The sequence below is a fragment of the Polypterus senegalus genome, chromosome 8 (genome assembly GCF_016835505.1).
Source record: "Polypterus senegalus isolate Bchr_013 chromosome 8, ASM1683550v1, whole genome shotgun sequence".
Lineage (NCBI taxonomy): Eukaryota > Metazoa > Chordata > Cladistia > Polypteriformes > Polypteridae > Polypterus > Polypterus senegalus.
The window spans coordinates 110,130,198-110,145,954 of NC_053161.1; the positions used below are offsets into that span (position 1 = coordinate 110,130,198).

The 15,757-nt window shown below is 38.1% G+C and overlaps 1 protein-coding gene across 12 annotated transcripts in view; it reads left to right on the forward strand.

Annotated features, from left to right (window-relative positions):
* Positions 1-15,757, forward strand: part of c2cd5 (C2 calcium dependent domain containing 5) — a 182,365-nt gene that overhangs the window by 122,298 nt on the left and 44,310 nt on the right. For all 12 annotated transcript variants that reach the window (XM_039761597.1, XM_039761593.1, XM_039761594.1 and 9 more), the window contains 4 exons: positions 203-343; positions 9,593-9,656; positions 13,571-13,632; positions 13,724-13,822. In XM_039761597.1, the coding sequence (XP_039617531.1) occupies positions 203-343; positions 9,593-9,656; positions 13,571-13,632; positions 13,724-13,822 (366 nt within the window). The remainder of the gene's footprint in view (positions 1-202; positions 344-9,592; positions 9,657-13,570; positions 13,633-13,723; positions 13,823-15,757) is intronic.

Genomic DNA, 15,757 nt, shown 5'->3' on the forward strand with positions numbered 1-15,757 from the left:
AACAACTCTTTAAGTTTTGCTTTAAAGTCATCTAGGTTTGGCCTACCTGTCAGCATTAAGCAGGTAGAAAATTCATGGAAATTTGCTTTTTTTGTCTTTTAGATTTTAATACTAATAAAAGGCACAAGTTTTAATTTGAATTACTTTAAAACAGTGTGCCACATCATCTAACTTCTTCATCTTTTATACTTTCATTTCATAGGAAATCAGTGAAGAAGTAATTGGATCACCAATTCCGGAACCCAGACAACGTTCTAGATTACTCAGGTCCCATTCCGAGAGTTCAGACGAAGTTTCAGAGTTGGATCTGTCTCACGGGAAGAAAGATGCTTTTGTTCTTGAGGTATAATAATTGTGAAGTCTATTGAATAATTGATCCATCACATACTACATGAATTTTAATTGTGCCATTTTAAGGATATGGACTTTGCATAATCTCTTCTATTTTGGAGAGAGATTGCGGGAGAAAAACTATAGATTACCATCAAAAGACAGTGTGAGTCGACAATACCAAAGGTTCTGTTTCGTAAAAAAAATACTGATGTAATCAATTAAACTATAAGAGAAAATGTAGATTTGAAAATGAACTTGTACTCTTTCAGATCAGAAGATGTTTTAAGTTACTTTTTGGGATTCACAGACAACCCACTCAAGTGTTTAACAGATAAATGGAAGCTGTCCAAGGTTTGACTAACAAAACTTTGAAAGAAAGTGTCAGAGGATGATGGATGCCAGGCAGGTTGCTTGGCAAATTGAATTGAGGCAAGCAACCATGAAATGTAATCAAAGTTGTTGGACTTAAATCCTTTGCAAGTCAGTAGCATTTTGAGATCCAATGGATTTGAGCGTATTATGCAAACGTGTTTGGGCCGTTTTATGCTCATTTGGTCTATGTTTAGCCCAGTGGTGGAAAGTAACAAATTACGTAGTAGGTTGTATAGGGAATTGTGCCTTTTAAAGTAAATTTAAATGAAATTACTTTTACTCTTAAAAGATATATTTATTTAGTAACCATTCTACTTTGTTACATTTTTAGAGTAGGTTTTTACTAAGTACAATTAAATTTCTAATGTTCAAAATGTGAAATTTACAATGAACGATTAAACATGACTGCACATAAATATTTTTGGGGTTGCAGGTCATCATAATATTGGAGTGTTTTAGATTATTATATCACTGTATAATGACCAAGTGTATTGGCCAACAACTGTTAAAGACTGTGCCTTAAATATTTGGATGCTTGAGCACTGCAGGATGCAGAGGAAAGCTGCAGAAATCTTTATAAAGCAGGCACTGGGCATTCCTGTCCATACTTGGTAGAGCTGCTCATTCTCAAGGACATAAAAACAAAGCAGCTATATTATGCAGTATAAACTGTGCTTCATAAAAATGTGGAGTTATGTGTATACTTAAACGTTTACTCAAACTTTTGAAAACACCTGAATGTAATTATTTTTTTAAACTAGTAGGGCATTTAAAGTAATATATCATAAATGATAAAAGTCATAGCTGTTGGTATCTCAAAAGATCATACGGTAAAATTCTGATAGCCAATCAGAGGTAGATTTATATTTACAGAAAGAAGAGCTCCATCAGTTAGTTTTGGTAGTGAAATAAAAAGATGAGACAGTCAAAATAACAATGATTAAAAATAAGTTCATTCAGTACACTTTTGAGTTTTGATAAAATTCATTTTAATTACTCTGGCAGTTGAAATGACTACTGTAAAAAAAAACTCCCATAAAAGCACATGAAATTAATTGCATATTTATATTTAAAAACTGTTGCAAAATAAAGGGTTAAATGTTAATATACAGTGCATCTGGAAAGTATTCACAGCGCATCACTTTTTCCACATTTTGTTATATTACAGCCTTATTCCAAAATGGATTAAATTAGTTTTTTTCCTCAGAATTTTGCACAACACACCATAATGACAACGTGAAAAAAGTTTACTTGAGGTTTTTGCAAATTTATTAAAAATAAAAAAACTGAGAAATCACATGTACATAAGTATTCATAGCCTTTGCTCAATACTTTGTCGATGCACCTTTGGCAGCAATTACAGCCTAAAGTCTTTTTAAATATGATGCCACAAGCTTGACACACCTATCCTTGGCCAGTTTCACCCATTCCTCTTTGCAGCACCTCTCAAGCTCCATCGGGTTGAATGGGAAGCGTCGGTGCACAGCCATTTTAAGATCTCTCCAGAGATGTTCAATCGGATTCAAGACTGGGCTCTGGCTGTGCCACTCAAGGACATTCACAGAGTTGTCCTGATGCCACTCCTTTGATATCTTGGCTTTGTGCTTAGGGTCGTTGTCCTGCTGAAAGATGAACCGTTGCCCCAGTCTGAGATCAAGAGCGCTCTGCAGCAGGTTTTCATCCAGGATGTCTCTGTACATTGCTGCAGTCATCTTTCCCTTTACCCTGACTAGTCTCCCAGTTCCTGTCGCAGAAAAACATCCCCACAGCATGATGCTGCCACCACCATGCTACACTGTAGGGATGGTATCGGCCTGGTGATGAGCAGTGCCTGGTTTCCTCCAAACGTGACGCCTGGCATTCACACCAAAGAGTTCATTCTTTGTCTCATCAGACCAGAGAATTTTGTTTCTCATGGTCTGAGAGTCCTTCAGGTGCCTTTTGGCAAACTCCAGGCGGGCTGCCATATGCCTTTTACTAAGGAGTGTCTTCCGTCTGACCACACTACCATACAGGCCTGATTGGTGGATTGCTGAAGAGATGGTTGTCCTTCTGGAAGGTTCTCCTCTCTCCACAGAGGACCTCTGGAGCTTCTCCCTCGATCGCTCAGTTTAGATGGCCGGCCAGCTCTAGGAAGAGTCCTGGTGGTTTCGAACTTCTTCCACTTACGGATGATGGAGGCCACTGTGCTCATTGGGACATTCAAAGTAGCAGAAATTTTTCTGTACCCTTCTCCAGATTTGTGCCTCGAGACAATCCTGTCTCGGAGGTCTACAGACAATTCCTTTGACTCCATGCTTGGTTTGTGCTCTGACATGAACTGCAAACTGTGGGACCTTATATAGACAGGTGTGTGCCTTTCCAAAGCATGTACAATCAACTGAATTTACCACAGGTGGACTCCAATTAAGCTGCAGAATGATCTCAAGGATGATCAGGGGAAACAGGATGTACCTGAGCTCAATTTTGCGCTTCATGGCAAAGGCTGTGAATAGTTATGTACATGTGATTTCTCAGTTTTTTTATTTTTAATAAATTTGCAAAAAACTCAAGTACATTTTTTATGTTGTCATTATGGGGTGTTGTGTGTAGAATTCTGAGGAAAAAAATCAATTTAATCCATTTTGGAATAAGGCTGTAACATAACAAAATGTGGAATGCATGCCTGTGTCTCTCTCGCTCGCATGTGTGTGCGTGTGTGCGGCTGTCTCTCTCTCTCGTGTGCGTGCGCGCACCTGCCTGTGTCTCTCTTGCGTGCGTGTGTATGTGCATGTGCCTGTGTCTCTCTCGCACGCCTAGTGTATGGTCGTGAGCGGATGCAAAAGTTTGGCGAACTTTTTCGTCATAACCCGATTTGTACATGTATAGAGACGTTCATGAACCGAGGTTCCACTGTATTAGGTTCGTAATGTGTAAAATTATTACATAGTTTGATGTTTAATAGGCTTTTTCTTAACACCTCCCATTATCCGACATTATATATATACAGTAGAGTCTCGCTTATCCGACATAAACGGGCCGGCAGAACGTCGAATAAGCGAGACTCTACTGTATATATATATAATATCATGCATTGCTGTTTTGTTCTGATCTTTTTTTAATGTGACATTGTTTTTTGATATGGGGGGAAAAAAGTGTAAACACTCTTAAGTATTCAGTCCCACTTTTGGTTCAAGAAAATATTAAAGTGTCTGGATTGAAATCTTTTGCAAATAGCACATTTTCTTTTACGGAAAAAGGAAAAAATAAGACTGTTCGAAATTCTGATTTGTTTGTGCTAATGGAGCTATTAAGGCTAATATACTGTATGTCTGTAGTTGATTATAATGTTATAACTTTATAACAGAGTTTAGCAGTTTCATTTGTCTACAGTAGTGATGTTGCGTTTACATTTTTCATTAAAGTGCTTTTTCAGGAACATGTAATGGAAGAATAGGGAAAGCACATAGAGTGAGAGCAAGACCATATAAAGAAAGTACAGTCATATTACACCTGGGAAACATCTACAGGCATGTGCTATTGTTTCCCATCTGTTGTCAGCTGTCTAAGTCTCAGGAAGTTCAGGTGACACTTGTTCTTTACATCTAAGTAAAGTTACTTTTGTCAGAATTGATGGATTTTATAAGAAGTCTTGAACAATATTTGGAAATTGGTTGATCGCCTGAGGGAGGTTCATTACTTGTACAATGCAAGAACACACCTATAGCATCGGTAATAGGAAAAACAAGGTTCTTTTCTCAACTTATACAGAATGAAGTAACAAGGGTACTATAATATAGATGCAGTGTAATTACATATTGACAGTGCAGCATCAACTGTTATGTGAAAACATGAGTATTCATTTCTGTATATTTTTATAGGCACTGACATAACCAACAATCCTTGATAACTTACAAAGTCGTGAAGTTAGATGAATCAATCTTAAATAACGAACAACAAAAATATAACAACTTACATAAGTCAGGTGTGAAAAAATATATGTAAGTCAAGCAGGTAATTTGAACCAAATGCCTCTAATAAGTATTATTAGTTTATGAATAGTGACTTATATGTTATACATCTTCTGTAATTTAGGCAGAACCTTTGATAGTTATTCTGTAACATTCAGGCTTGTGACAAAGGACAACAATTGCAGTGATCTCAGAGAATCAATCATTGCTACCCATCAGGTTGGGTAATTTGTTTTATAGGGAACAGACAGTCCCTGAAAAAGTGTTATTTTACTTTTCAACCTAAGGCTTACACAAAAAGTTACCCATATACACCTACAACTTAATACATGCATTACAAGACAAAACATTCAATATTTGAGAAAAACAGCCTCTAGTTTGACAATATTGTTTATTTAATTTCTTAAAACAAACTTCAGTTTTAAAATTCCAAATATGCCCATCCTCCCTGTTTATCTGTGTAAATAGAAATACTACAACAAGCTACGGCATAAGTTGTGCCTAGTTATAATTTTACTTGCTGTACAGCACAAGAATGATTATAAGGACTTTTCCAAACAAATTGCATTTTATAATTAGTTTACAAATGGAAACCATTCAAGACAGTTTTCAGTTTTACCAGGAGTGCATGAAACTTAACCCAGCAACCATATATACTGTATGATGCTCCAAGGAACTGCAAATAACACAAACTAATAATTTCTTTGTTAACTTGGTCAATTTTACAGTTTATCATTTCACCATTATAAAGATTAACCATTAGGTTAAAATTAAAACACATTGGTGGGGTAACCAGATGAAAGCTACATGTGCCTTAAAGGAATATGGTCATACATCTTAAGTTGCAACTCAACAAATGTCTGGAACCGTGCTCCTTAGCTCGCCATATTTCTAAATACAGTGATCCCTCGCTATATCGCGCTTCGACTTTCGCGGCTTCACTCCATCTCGGATTTTAAATGTTAGTATATCTAAATATATATCACAGATTTTTCGCTGGTTCGCCGATTTCTGCGGACAATGTGTCTTTTAATTTATGGTACATGCTTCCTCAGTTTGTGCACTGTTCAGTGAATGTAGTGGATTCTTCATGATTGACAGGAGTTTGCTTAGTGCCCGTCGCTCTGCCATAGATGTCAAACTGTCCAACTTTAATCCTACAATAGAGCCTGCCTTCTTAACAAGTTTGTCCAGGCGTGAGGCGTCTCATCTTTATGCTGCCACCCCAGCACACCACCGCGTAGAAGAGGGCACTCGCCACAACCGTCTGGTAGAACATCTGCAGCATCTTACTGCAGATGTTGAAGGATGCCAACCTTCTCAGAAAGTATAGTCTGCTCTGACCTTTCTTACATAGAGCATCAGTATTGGCAGTCCAGTCCAATTTGTCATCCAGCTGCACTCCCAGATATTTAAAGGTCTGCACCCTCTGCACACAGTCACCTCTGATGGTCACAGGGTCCATGAAGGGCCTGGGCCTCCTAAAATCCACCACCAGCTCCTTGGTCTTGCTGGTGTTAAGGTGTAAGTGGTTTGAGTCGCACCATTTAACAAAGTCTTTGATTAACTTTCTGTACTCCTCCTCCTGCCCACTCCTGATGCAGCCCACAATAGCAGTGTCATCAGCGAACTTTTGCACTGGCAGGACTCGAGTCATATTGGAAGTCTGATGTATATAGATTGAACAGGACCGGAGAAAGTACAGTCCCCTGCGGTGCCCCTGTATTGCTGCACACAATGTCAGACCTGCAGTTCCCAAGACGCACATATTGAGGTCTGTCTGTAAGATAGTCCACAATCCATGCCACAAGGTGTGAATCTACTCCCATCTCAGTCAGCTTATCCCTAAGGAGCAGAGGTTGGATGGTGTTGAAGGCGCTAGAGAAGTCCAAAACATAATTCTTACAGCACCACTGCCTCTGTCCAGGTGGGAGAGGGATCGATGAAGCATATAGATGATGGCATCCTCCGCTCCCACCTTCTCCTGGTATGCGAACTGCAGAGGGTCGAGGCGTGGCGGAAATGTGGCATAAGGTCGTGAAGAAGCAGCCGCTCCATGGTCTTCATCAGATGTGACGTCAGAGCAACAGGCCGGAAGTCATTCAGCTCACTAGGACGTGATACCTTTGGGACAGGAGTGATACAAGATGTTTTCCAAAGCCTTGGGACTCTCCCTGTTCCAGGCTCAGGTTGAAGATGCGCTGTAGAGGACTCCCCAGTTCCAACGCACAGGCCTTCAGCAATCGTGGCGATACACCATCTGGACCCGCTGCTTTGCTGGCACAAAGTCTTTTCAGCTCTCTGCTCACCTGGGCTGCTGTAATTGTGGGTGGGGATGTCTCACCTATGCTGGTATCAGCAGAAGGATGGTTGGAGGATGCAGTACTCGAGGTGAGAGTGGGTTACTGTGATCAAACCTATTAAAGAAGTTGTTCATTTGGTTTGCTCTCTCCACGTCTGTCTCGATGGCGGCACCCGCTCGAGCTGCAGCCAGTGATAATCTTCATCCCATCCCACACTTCCTTCATGCTGTTGTTCTGCAACTTCTGCTCCAGCTTTCTCCTGTACTGCTCTTTCGCCGCCCTGAGCTGGACTCGGAGTTCCTTCTGCACGCACTTCAGCTCATGCTTATCACCACCTTTAAAAGCCCTTTTCTTCTGGTTCAAAAGGCCCTTGATGTCACTTGTAATCCATGGCTTGTTGTTAGCATAGCAGCATACTGTTCTTACTGGAACTACAATGTCCATACAGAAGTTGATGTAATCAGTTGTGCATTCAACAGCCTCTTCAATGTTCTCACTATGTGACCAGCAATATATCCCAGTCTGTAGTTCCAAAGCAGTCTCTCAGAGCCTGCTCTGCCTCAGGGACCACTTCCTGAATGAGCGTGTGGTTGTAGGTAGCCCTCACTCTTGGTTTGTATTGAGGCTGAAGCAGAACCAGGTTATGATCTGCTTTCCCAAGCGCAGGCAGTGGGGTGGCGCTGTATGCGTCTTTAACGCTTGCATATAGTAGGTCAATAGTCCTGTTTCCCCGAGTGTTACAATCCACATACTGGGAGAAGGCAGGTAATGTTTTGTCCAGCGTTACATGGTTAAAGTCTCCAGCGATTAGCACAAGTGCCTCAGGGTGCTGCGTTTGTAACTTAGCAACTGCAGAATGGATGATGTCACTCGCCATCTCGCGTTCGCTTGAGGGGGGATGTAAACAATAACAGCAATCACGTGTCCAAACTCTCTGGGCAAGTAATAGGGGCGCAGACTTACGGCCAACAGTTCAATGTCCCTGCAGCAAGTGGAGATTTTAACGTTTACATGTCCTGAGTTGCACCACTTTGTATTGACATAGAGAGCGAGTCCTCCTCCTTTCTTCTTTCCACAGGTACTTGCGTCTCTGTCCGCTCTAACTGTGCTAAACCCGGGTAGCTCCACGTTAGCATCTGGGATGATAGACGTTAGCCACGTTTCACTAAAACACAGCAAGCTGCATTCTCTGTAGGTTCTGACATTTTCACCAGCACAGCCAGTTCGTCGATCTTATTTTGTAGTGAGTTTACATTTCCCAGGATCACAGAAGGCACCGACGGTTTATAACGCCATTTTCTCTCAAGTTGTCTCAATTTAATCTTATTTTTTATCTTTGCGCCGGCTCGGCTGCCCCGATATCGTCTTCTTACCTCGTCAGGTAAATAAGGAACCACACCGGCATAAGCATTTCTTCTCAGTGCTTTAAGCTGACTACTTGAATAGGCGATTCTCGGAGTGTAACAATCCATGTCAAATAGTAAAAATGTGTAAAAGTGTCCAGGGAGCAATTCCACATAAAAGAAAGTGGTAGAAGTGATCAGTGAAATAGAGAAAAATAGAGATAAAAAGGTAAAAAGATAAAGTCATATACGGAGCTGCTGGAAAGGCTGCCACTCGGATGCGGCGCCGGAAAATAATTAGGTAAATACTGAGGATTGTAAAATATTTTATTCAGCTGATTTATTGGTTTAGCTTCAAAGGAAAAACCTGCAAATCCTATTTTCACTCTCAGATCATTAATTCAGACTATACTGACCACCACTGCAAAAACATACACATTTAAATCCAAGTTGAAGGGTCTAAATTTGAAAAAATTTGTGATAATGACAAGCTTTGTTTGTAGCCATGGTACAGCCACTTTATCCACAATATTCACTTCCCATAACCAAAGATACTTAGAAGAGACCATGCCAGCATTCTTTCCTTACAAAATTTACAAGCCCATGTACTTTACTTAAGCCTGCATGTTATGTGCACTTGTAGATGCACTATGACACAGAGAAAAGGGTTTCTCAGCAATGCATTGCCTCTGTGAAGCCGCCCAAAAAATCTTACATGTTAAATGTCCCTCCACAAGATTCATCGACACATGTTTTACTGTGAATATTTTTGTTATTTTATTCCCTTAATAATTATAAATCACAAAGCAATTATGGACCGCATAGGAACAGGTTAATTGTTCAGTTATTTTTAGTTTACCACTACCTTTAAATATTGGTGCTTGATGCCCCAGGAAAAGCACACTTTTCTGTTGTTAAATTGTTTTTGTAAGTTGTATTGGATATAAACAAATCCTAAATGCATGTATACATAGATAAATTTATAAATCCTCTGTCTGGTAGTTTTCTGTGTGAAGAGACACGGTCTCCCCATGTCTATGCAGGTTTTCCTCCACATTCAACAGTTTGTTGCTCCAATAATCAACAACCTCCAAAACCCCATGATCAACAAAACGATCAAGTAGGTTTGAGAATTATATACATGTTTCATTTTTTAATATTGAGTGAGAGCAAAATGTGAACATTCCTGAGTGTTGATGCAGTGCTTATAGAAAAAAAACCAAACATGGATACTGCTTTGTGGGGTGATATAGAGTACTGATCTCTCAGATTTTAAATTTATTGTTTTTAGATTGATGATGCTGATGCTGTGGAAGATATCCTTTCTTTATTAACAGATGCACCTCTGCCGACAGGTGGGTAAAAATGATTTTTTCAAAATTCATATGAAAATATATTGTCTATTTTAACAGTTTATTAGGTGTCATGCTGGGTTCTTTTATGTAATTTGTTTGTTTTTAACAAAAAGGCGTACTTATCTACTACTTTAAAATTATAAAACAATATAGGAAATGAATGCACCATAGTTCTTAATATTACATTCTAAGGATTTATAGGTAAATTAGACTTACTGACAGCTAAATAATTTTAGTTTTTAAATATATTTTGACAAAGCAGTATTTTTGTGTTCTTAAGTAGTATTGACAGTAGAATCATTTGATCTACAAATTATGTGTTAATTCTACGTAACTTGTATGCTGAAAGTATTAGGGGTATAAACACCAATTCATCCATTGTCTAAGCTTGCTTAATTCAAGTACAAGTTTGTTGGGGTTAGGAAGGTGTAGGCCAAAGGCAAATATTGGGGACAAAGCTGAAAAGTGACACAACAAAACAGAGTTGTGACAAATGTGCAAAGGAACAATGCTCATAATGAGTATACCCCACTTGGGTTTAGTTTTACTTACTGGAATTTTTTATCAAAATAATATAAATGAATTTAAAATTTAGCAAAACATAATAAAATGACATGAAACGATATACAAATAAAACACTGCAAAACCGTGTAAATAAAAGGCTAGCTGTACTGTTCAATTTATTGCTTTACATAATGTTCTTTCACTTACAACAAGTATAAAAGTAGCACCTTCCCATATTCAAGTATTAATCTCTTATACATATGCATAAGTGCATATGCATTTTTCTTCCAAACATTCACATGCTATGGTGATTCATGGCACTTAAATGATTATACAGTGTCATGCAAACATTTGGGTACCCTTGCTTAACATGTCTTTTACACTTTTACAAGTGCAGAAGATGAACTGATCATCAAAAGGCATAAAGTTAAAGATGACACATTTCTTTTCTGCATTTTATGCAGGATTAGTGTATTGGTTTTTGTTTTGTACAGTGAAAAAAGGAAAGGAGCACCGTGCAAAAATTTTGGCACCCCAAGATATTTGAGGTCTCAGACCTTAATTGGCTCATTAGAGCTATGGCTTGTTCACCGTCATCATTTGGAATCTCCAGGTGATGCAATTGCAAAGCTGTATGCATTTTCTGACTCCTCGAACATTGTCCCAAAAATCAGCCACCATGGGCTCCTCTAAGCTGCTGCCTAGCACTCTGAAAAATAAAATTGATGCTCACAAAGCAGGTGAAGGCTGCAAGAAGACAAAGCATTTACAGGTATCTTTTCCCTCAGTTCGTAAATGCTATTAAAAAATGGCAGTTAACGGGAACAGTGGAGGTCAAGATGAGGTCTGGAAGACCAAGAAAACTTTATGATAAAGAACTTCTCGTTGGATTGCTAGAAAGTCAAATACAAATCCCTGTTTGACTGCAAAACATGTTCAGGAAGATTTAGCAGAATCTGAAATGGCGGTGCGCTGCTCTACTGTGCAGCAACAACTGAACAAATATAACCTTCATGGTAGAGTCAGCGGTAGTAAACTTTTCATGCGTCCTAGCCACAAAATTCCGTACCTAAGTTTGCAAATGAGCATCTAAACAAGATGGGTGCATTTTGTAAACAAATCCTGATGAAGTCAAAATTGAACTTTTTGACCACAATATGCAAAGGTATGTTTGGAGTAAAAAGGGTGCCGAATTCCAGGAAAAGAGTATCTCTCCAACTATTAAGCATGGGGGTGGATAAATCATGTTTTGGGCTTGTGTTGCAGTCAGTGGCACAAGGATCATGTCATTGATAGAAGGAAAAATGGATTCAAATGAATATAAGCAAATTCTGGAAGCAAACATCACATCATCTGTAAAAAAAAAAAAAAAAATTGAAGTAAAAAGTGGATGGATCCTACAACAAGATAATGATCCGAAACTCGCTGCAAAATCTAAAATGGAATACCTCATGACATGAAAGCTCATGGTTTTGCCATGGCCCTCACAGTCCCCTGACCTAAACATCATTGTAATTCTGTGGATAGATCTCAAAAGAGCAGTGCATGCAAGATGACCCAAGAATCATGCAGGATTAGAAGCCTTATGCAAGAGTAAGAAGTAAGAATCCCAAATGAGAATGGAAAGACTCTTAGCTGGCTACAAAACACATTTACAAGCTGTGGTAATTGCAAAAGAGAGGGTTACTAAGTAGTGACCATATTGGGTAGTGAAACATTTCCTTCTGGCCCTTTTCACTTTTTTGTGGTATTTTATACCTGCTAATGATGGAAATAAAAATGTAATCTTGCTTAAAATATTAAAGACATATGTCATGTTTAACTTTATGCCTTCTGATCAGTTCATCTTCTGCTCACTTTTAATTCACATTAACAAACATACAGTAATAAACAAGGGTGCTCAAACTTCTGTAAGTGTACAAGTTAGTGGGCAGTTCAGTTAACCACCTCCTGTCTGGAATGGATTCCTGCCTTGTGCAGTGTTAACAGTTTTACTTAGATTAAGTTATTTTGAAACTATTTAATTTCTTTGTATGTGTGTATGTGTTAAGGCGCACTGTTTAAAACTGAAGGAAAGACCTACACAGAAAATTGTTTTTACTAATGCAATCTGCCTTAAACTAAACCAGGCTTTCATTTTATACATGCCCACATCTTTTGGATGTTGAGATACGAGAATGTGCAAACTCTACATGGACAACAACTGCATTTAGACTCAAACCCAAATGTTTGGAATCATGAAGTGGCAACTGCAACCAGTATGGTTTACAATTTCCATAACATTCACTCTCTGACTTTTTTGCCAGATATATTCAGCAAGCATTTAGCATTTATCTCCACTTATGATTCCCATACAGGTCAATGAGAAGAAAAAAAAAACAAAAAGCACATATTGTGACTCATTTTGATTCAGTTTAGGTAATGGAATACTTGGAAAAAAAAAAAAACTATGAGAATATGCACACCCACACAGACAGTGATCAGGGTACAGAGGGTGTTAATCATAAAGTCTTATTTAATATGCATATGTTATTCTTTTTAAGCCCGCATATGTTGGGCTCATGTACAAGTGTCAGGTCTTTTTGTTTGTTAGCCAGAATAATTCAGTAAGTATTCATGAAATTTTGTCAGGTATTGCTAATGGATAATGACATTTTTGAGCCTGTAATATTTTTTTCTGATTGCATTGAATGTGGAGCAATGTAGAACATGTCTACTATGTTAAGTTACTTATTATTAATAAAATAATAATACTAATGAGATATTTTTTGTGCAGATTGAGCACCAAAATTAAAAATGACCACTCTTTTCTGCAGAGTCAACAAAAAGCAATTTATGTGTAAGATATGATTTAAGGTTCACTATAGTTGTTCAGTTGTCAGGCTTCTCTTATATAAAACACTTGTTCTGCACCACCCATCTATCTTCTGATTACCCCATATTTTTCTTGTAGCAGAAGACAGAATGTGTTTGACTCACTGCTGACTTGCTGCAACAGCTACTGGCAGAGGAATATATTTAAGTTAGTAAGCTGTGAGGGGTGTCATTCCTACCATGCCATACTGTACCAAACTACTACCTGTGGACCCCTTGTGTACATTTGTGTTATTAATGACAAAACCTCTCATTGAAATTCATTAACTTTAAATATTGTAACAGAGTAACATGTTAAACTTCCCAGGAGCAGCTGTGTATATAAATTGTTTTAGACTCTCTGTTCTGTTTATAAGCATTAAGTACTGTTTCAAAAACTTTTAAACTTCAAAAATACATTTTGCAGTTAAAGGTACAGTTTTTAATTTACTGATTTTATAACATTTAGAAAGTAACAAAGTCAGTAGGTTATGGACATTTATGAGTCATTTCTGCTAAATATATGTCAAATTTAATAGTTCTTTGTTTGTTTTAAGGTTTTTACAGCTGTAACACTGAAAACATGCCGGGAATTCACAACTGGACATCCAGTATACAGGTATAAATGCTTACACAAATTAAATTTTTGTTGGAACTTTCCAATATATTTATTACCTTACCTAAATTTCAATGTTTTTTTTTTCTTGCAGATGTTTACCACAGTGAGAGTGTTCAGGCTGAATAATGTAAACTTAACAAATCAAGGACTCAATAAAAGTTTTAATGACCTCTGTGAAAATCTTCTAAAGGTAAAGGATCAGTTTTGTGGACAATTATTATGTAAAGTATTAACCTTACAAGTGAGAGATTTGAAGAAAGATGATATACACCAGTAACTAACAAAATAACAGAAACACATAAATTTCGCCTAATACAAACAAGCAACCTTTATAAAACACCATTTCAGCAAACACCACCACATTCAGTTCACTAGAAGACAAAGTATAGTATAACCATATGTATTTTTACAGCTGAAGCATAGGCAGGGTACATGACTTGCTCTGGGTTACATAATGAGTCAATCACAGTTAATAGCTGAACTTGGTATTCTGGTGGTTTCATGCAAACAGACAGGCATTACAGCAATAGGTGATTTTCACAGTTTTAAATATATGTTAAATATATGAGGCAATATTCAGATTTGACAGCAACAGTCCAAAGGCTGGCATTTCCGGGGTGTCAGAGATTGTGGGGGGAAAAAACCCATACCTTTATGATCTTCTAAAATTCTGTTTTTTCTTTTGACTACCCAGCTGATTTTTGAATCTCTAACTAATCTTTGAAGTTTGATTAGTGATTTGGCTCTAATTAAAGATAGCATTGATTTACAGTTTTGATGTCTTCTAACCAGTCTTTTTCAGCTCTCTTACTGTCTTCTTCTGAGACAATATATCTACATTAAAGTAAAAACAATTTCAGATTTGTTTACAGAAGTAAGATTTGTGACAGAATAATGTGTAGTTTTGGTCATTTGAAATGCATGTGGTTTTTAATATTTATTTATTTACATAATATTTTTATACTTCTTGACTTTTTCTACAGTGGTGCGAAAAACTATTTGCCCCCTTCCTGATTTCTTATTCTTTTGCATGTTTGTCACACAAAATGTTTCTGATCATCAAACACATTTAACCATTAGTCAAATAAATATAACACAAGTAAACACAAATTGCAGTTTTAAAATGATGGTTTTTATTATTTAGGGAGAAAAAAAATCCAAACTTACATGGCCCTGTGTGAAAAAGTAATTGCCCCCTTGTTAAAAAATAACCTAACTGTGGTGTATTACACCTGAGTTCAATTTCCGTAGCCACCCCCAGGCCTGATTACTGTCACACATGTTTCAATCAAGACATCACTTAAATAGGAGCTGCCTGACACAGAGAAGTAGATCAAAAGCACCTCAAAAGCTAGACATCATGCCAAGATCCAAAGAAATTCAGGAACAAATGAGAACAGAAGTAATTGAGATCTATCAGTCTGGTAAAGGTTATAAAGCCATTTCTAAAGCTTTGGGACTCCAGCGAACCACACTGAGAGCCATTATCCACAAATGGCATAAACATGGAACAGTGGTGAACCTTCCCAAGAGTGACCGGCCGACCAAAATTACCCCAAGAGCGCAGAGACGACTCATCCGAGAGGTCACAAAAGACCCCAGGACAACGTCTAAAGAACTGCAGGCCTCACTTGCCTCAATTAAGGTCAGTGTTCACGACTCCACCATAAGAAAGAGACTGGGCAAAACCGGCCTGCATGGCAGATTTCCAAGACGCAAACCACTGTTAAGCAAAAAGAACATTAGGGCTCGTCTCAATTTTGCTAAGAAACATCTCAGTGATTGCCAAGACTTTTGGGAAAACACCTTGTGGACTGATGAGACAAAAGTTGAACTTTTTTGAAGGCAAATGTCCCGTTACATCTGGCGTAAAAGGAACACAGCATTTCAGAGAAAGAACATCATACCAACAGTAAAATATGGTGGTGGTAGTGTGATGGTCTGGGGTTGTTTTGCTGCTTCAGCACCTGGAAGGCTTGCTGTGATAGATGGAACCATGAATTCTACTGTCTACCAAAAAATCCTGAAGGAGAATGTCCGGCCATCTGTTCGACAACTCAAGCTGAAGCGATCTTGGGTGCTGCAACAGGACAATGACCCAAAACACACCAGCAAATCCACCTCT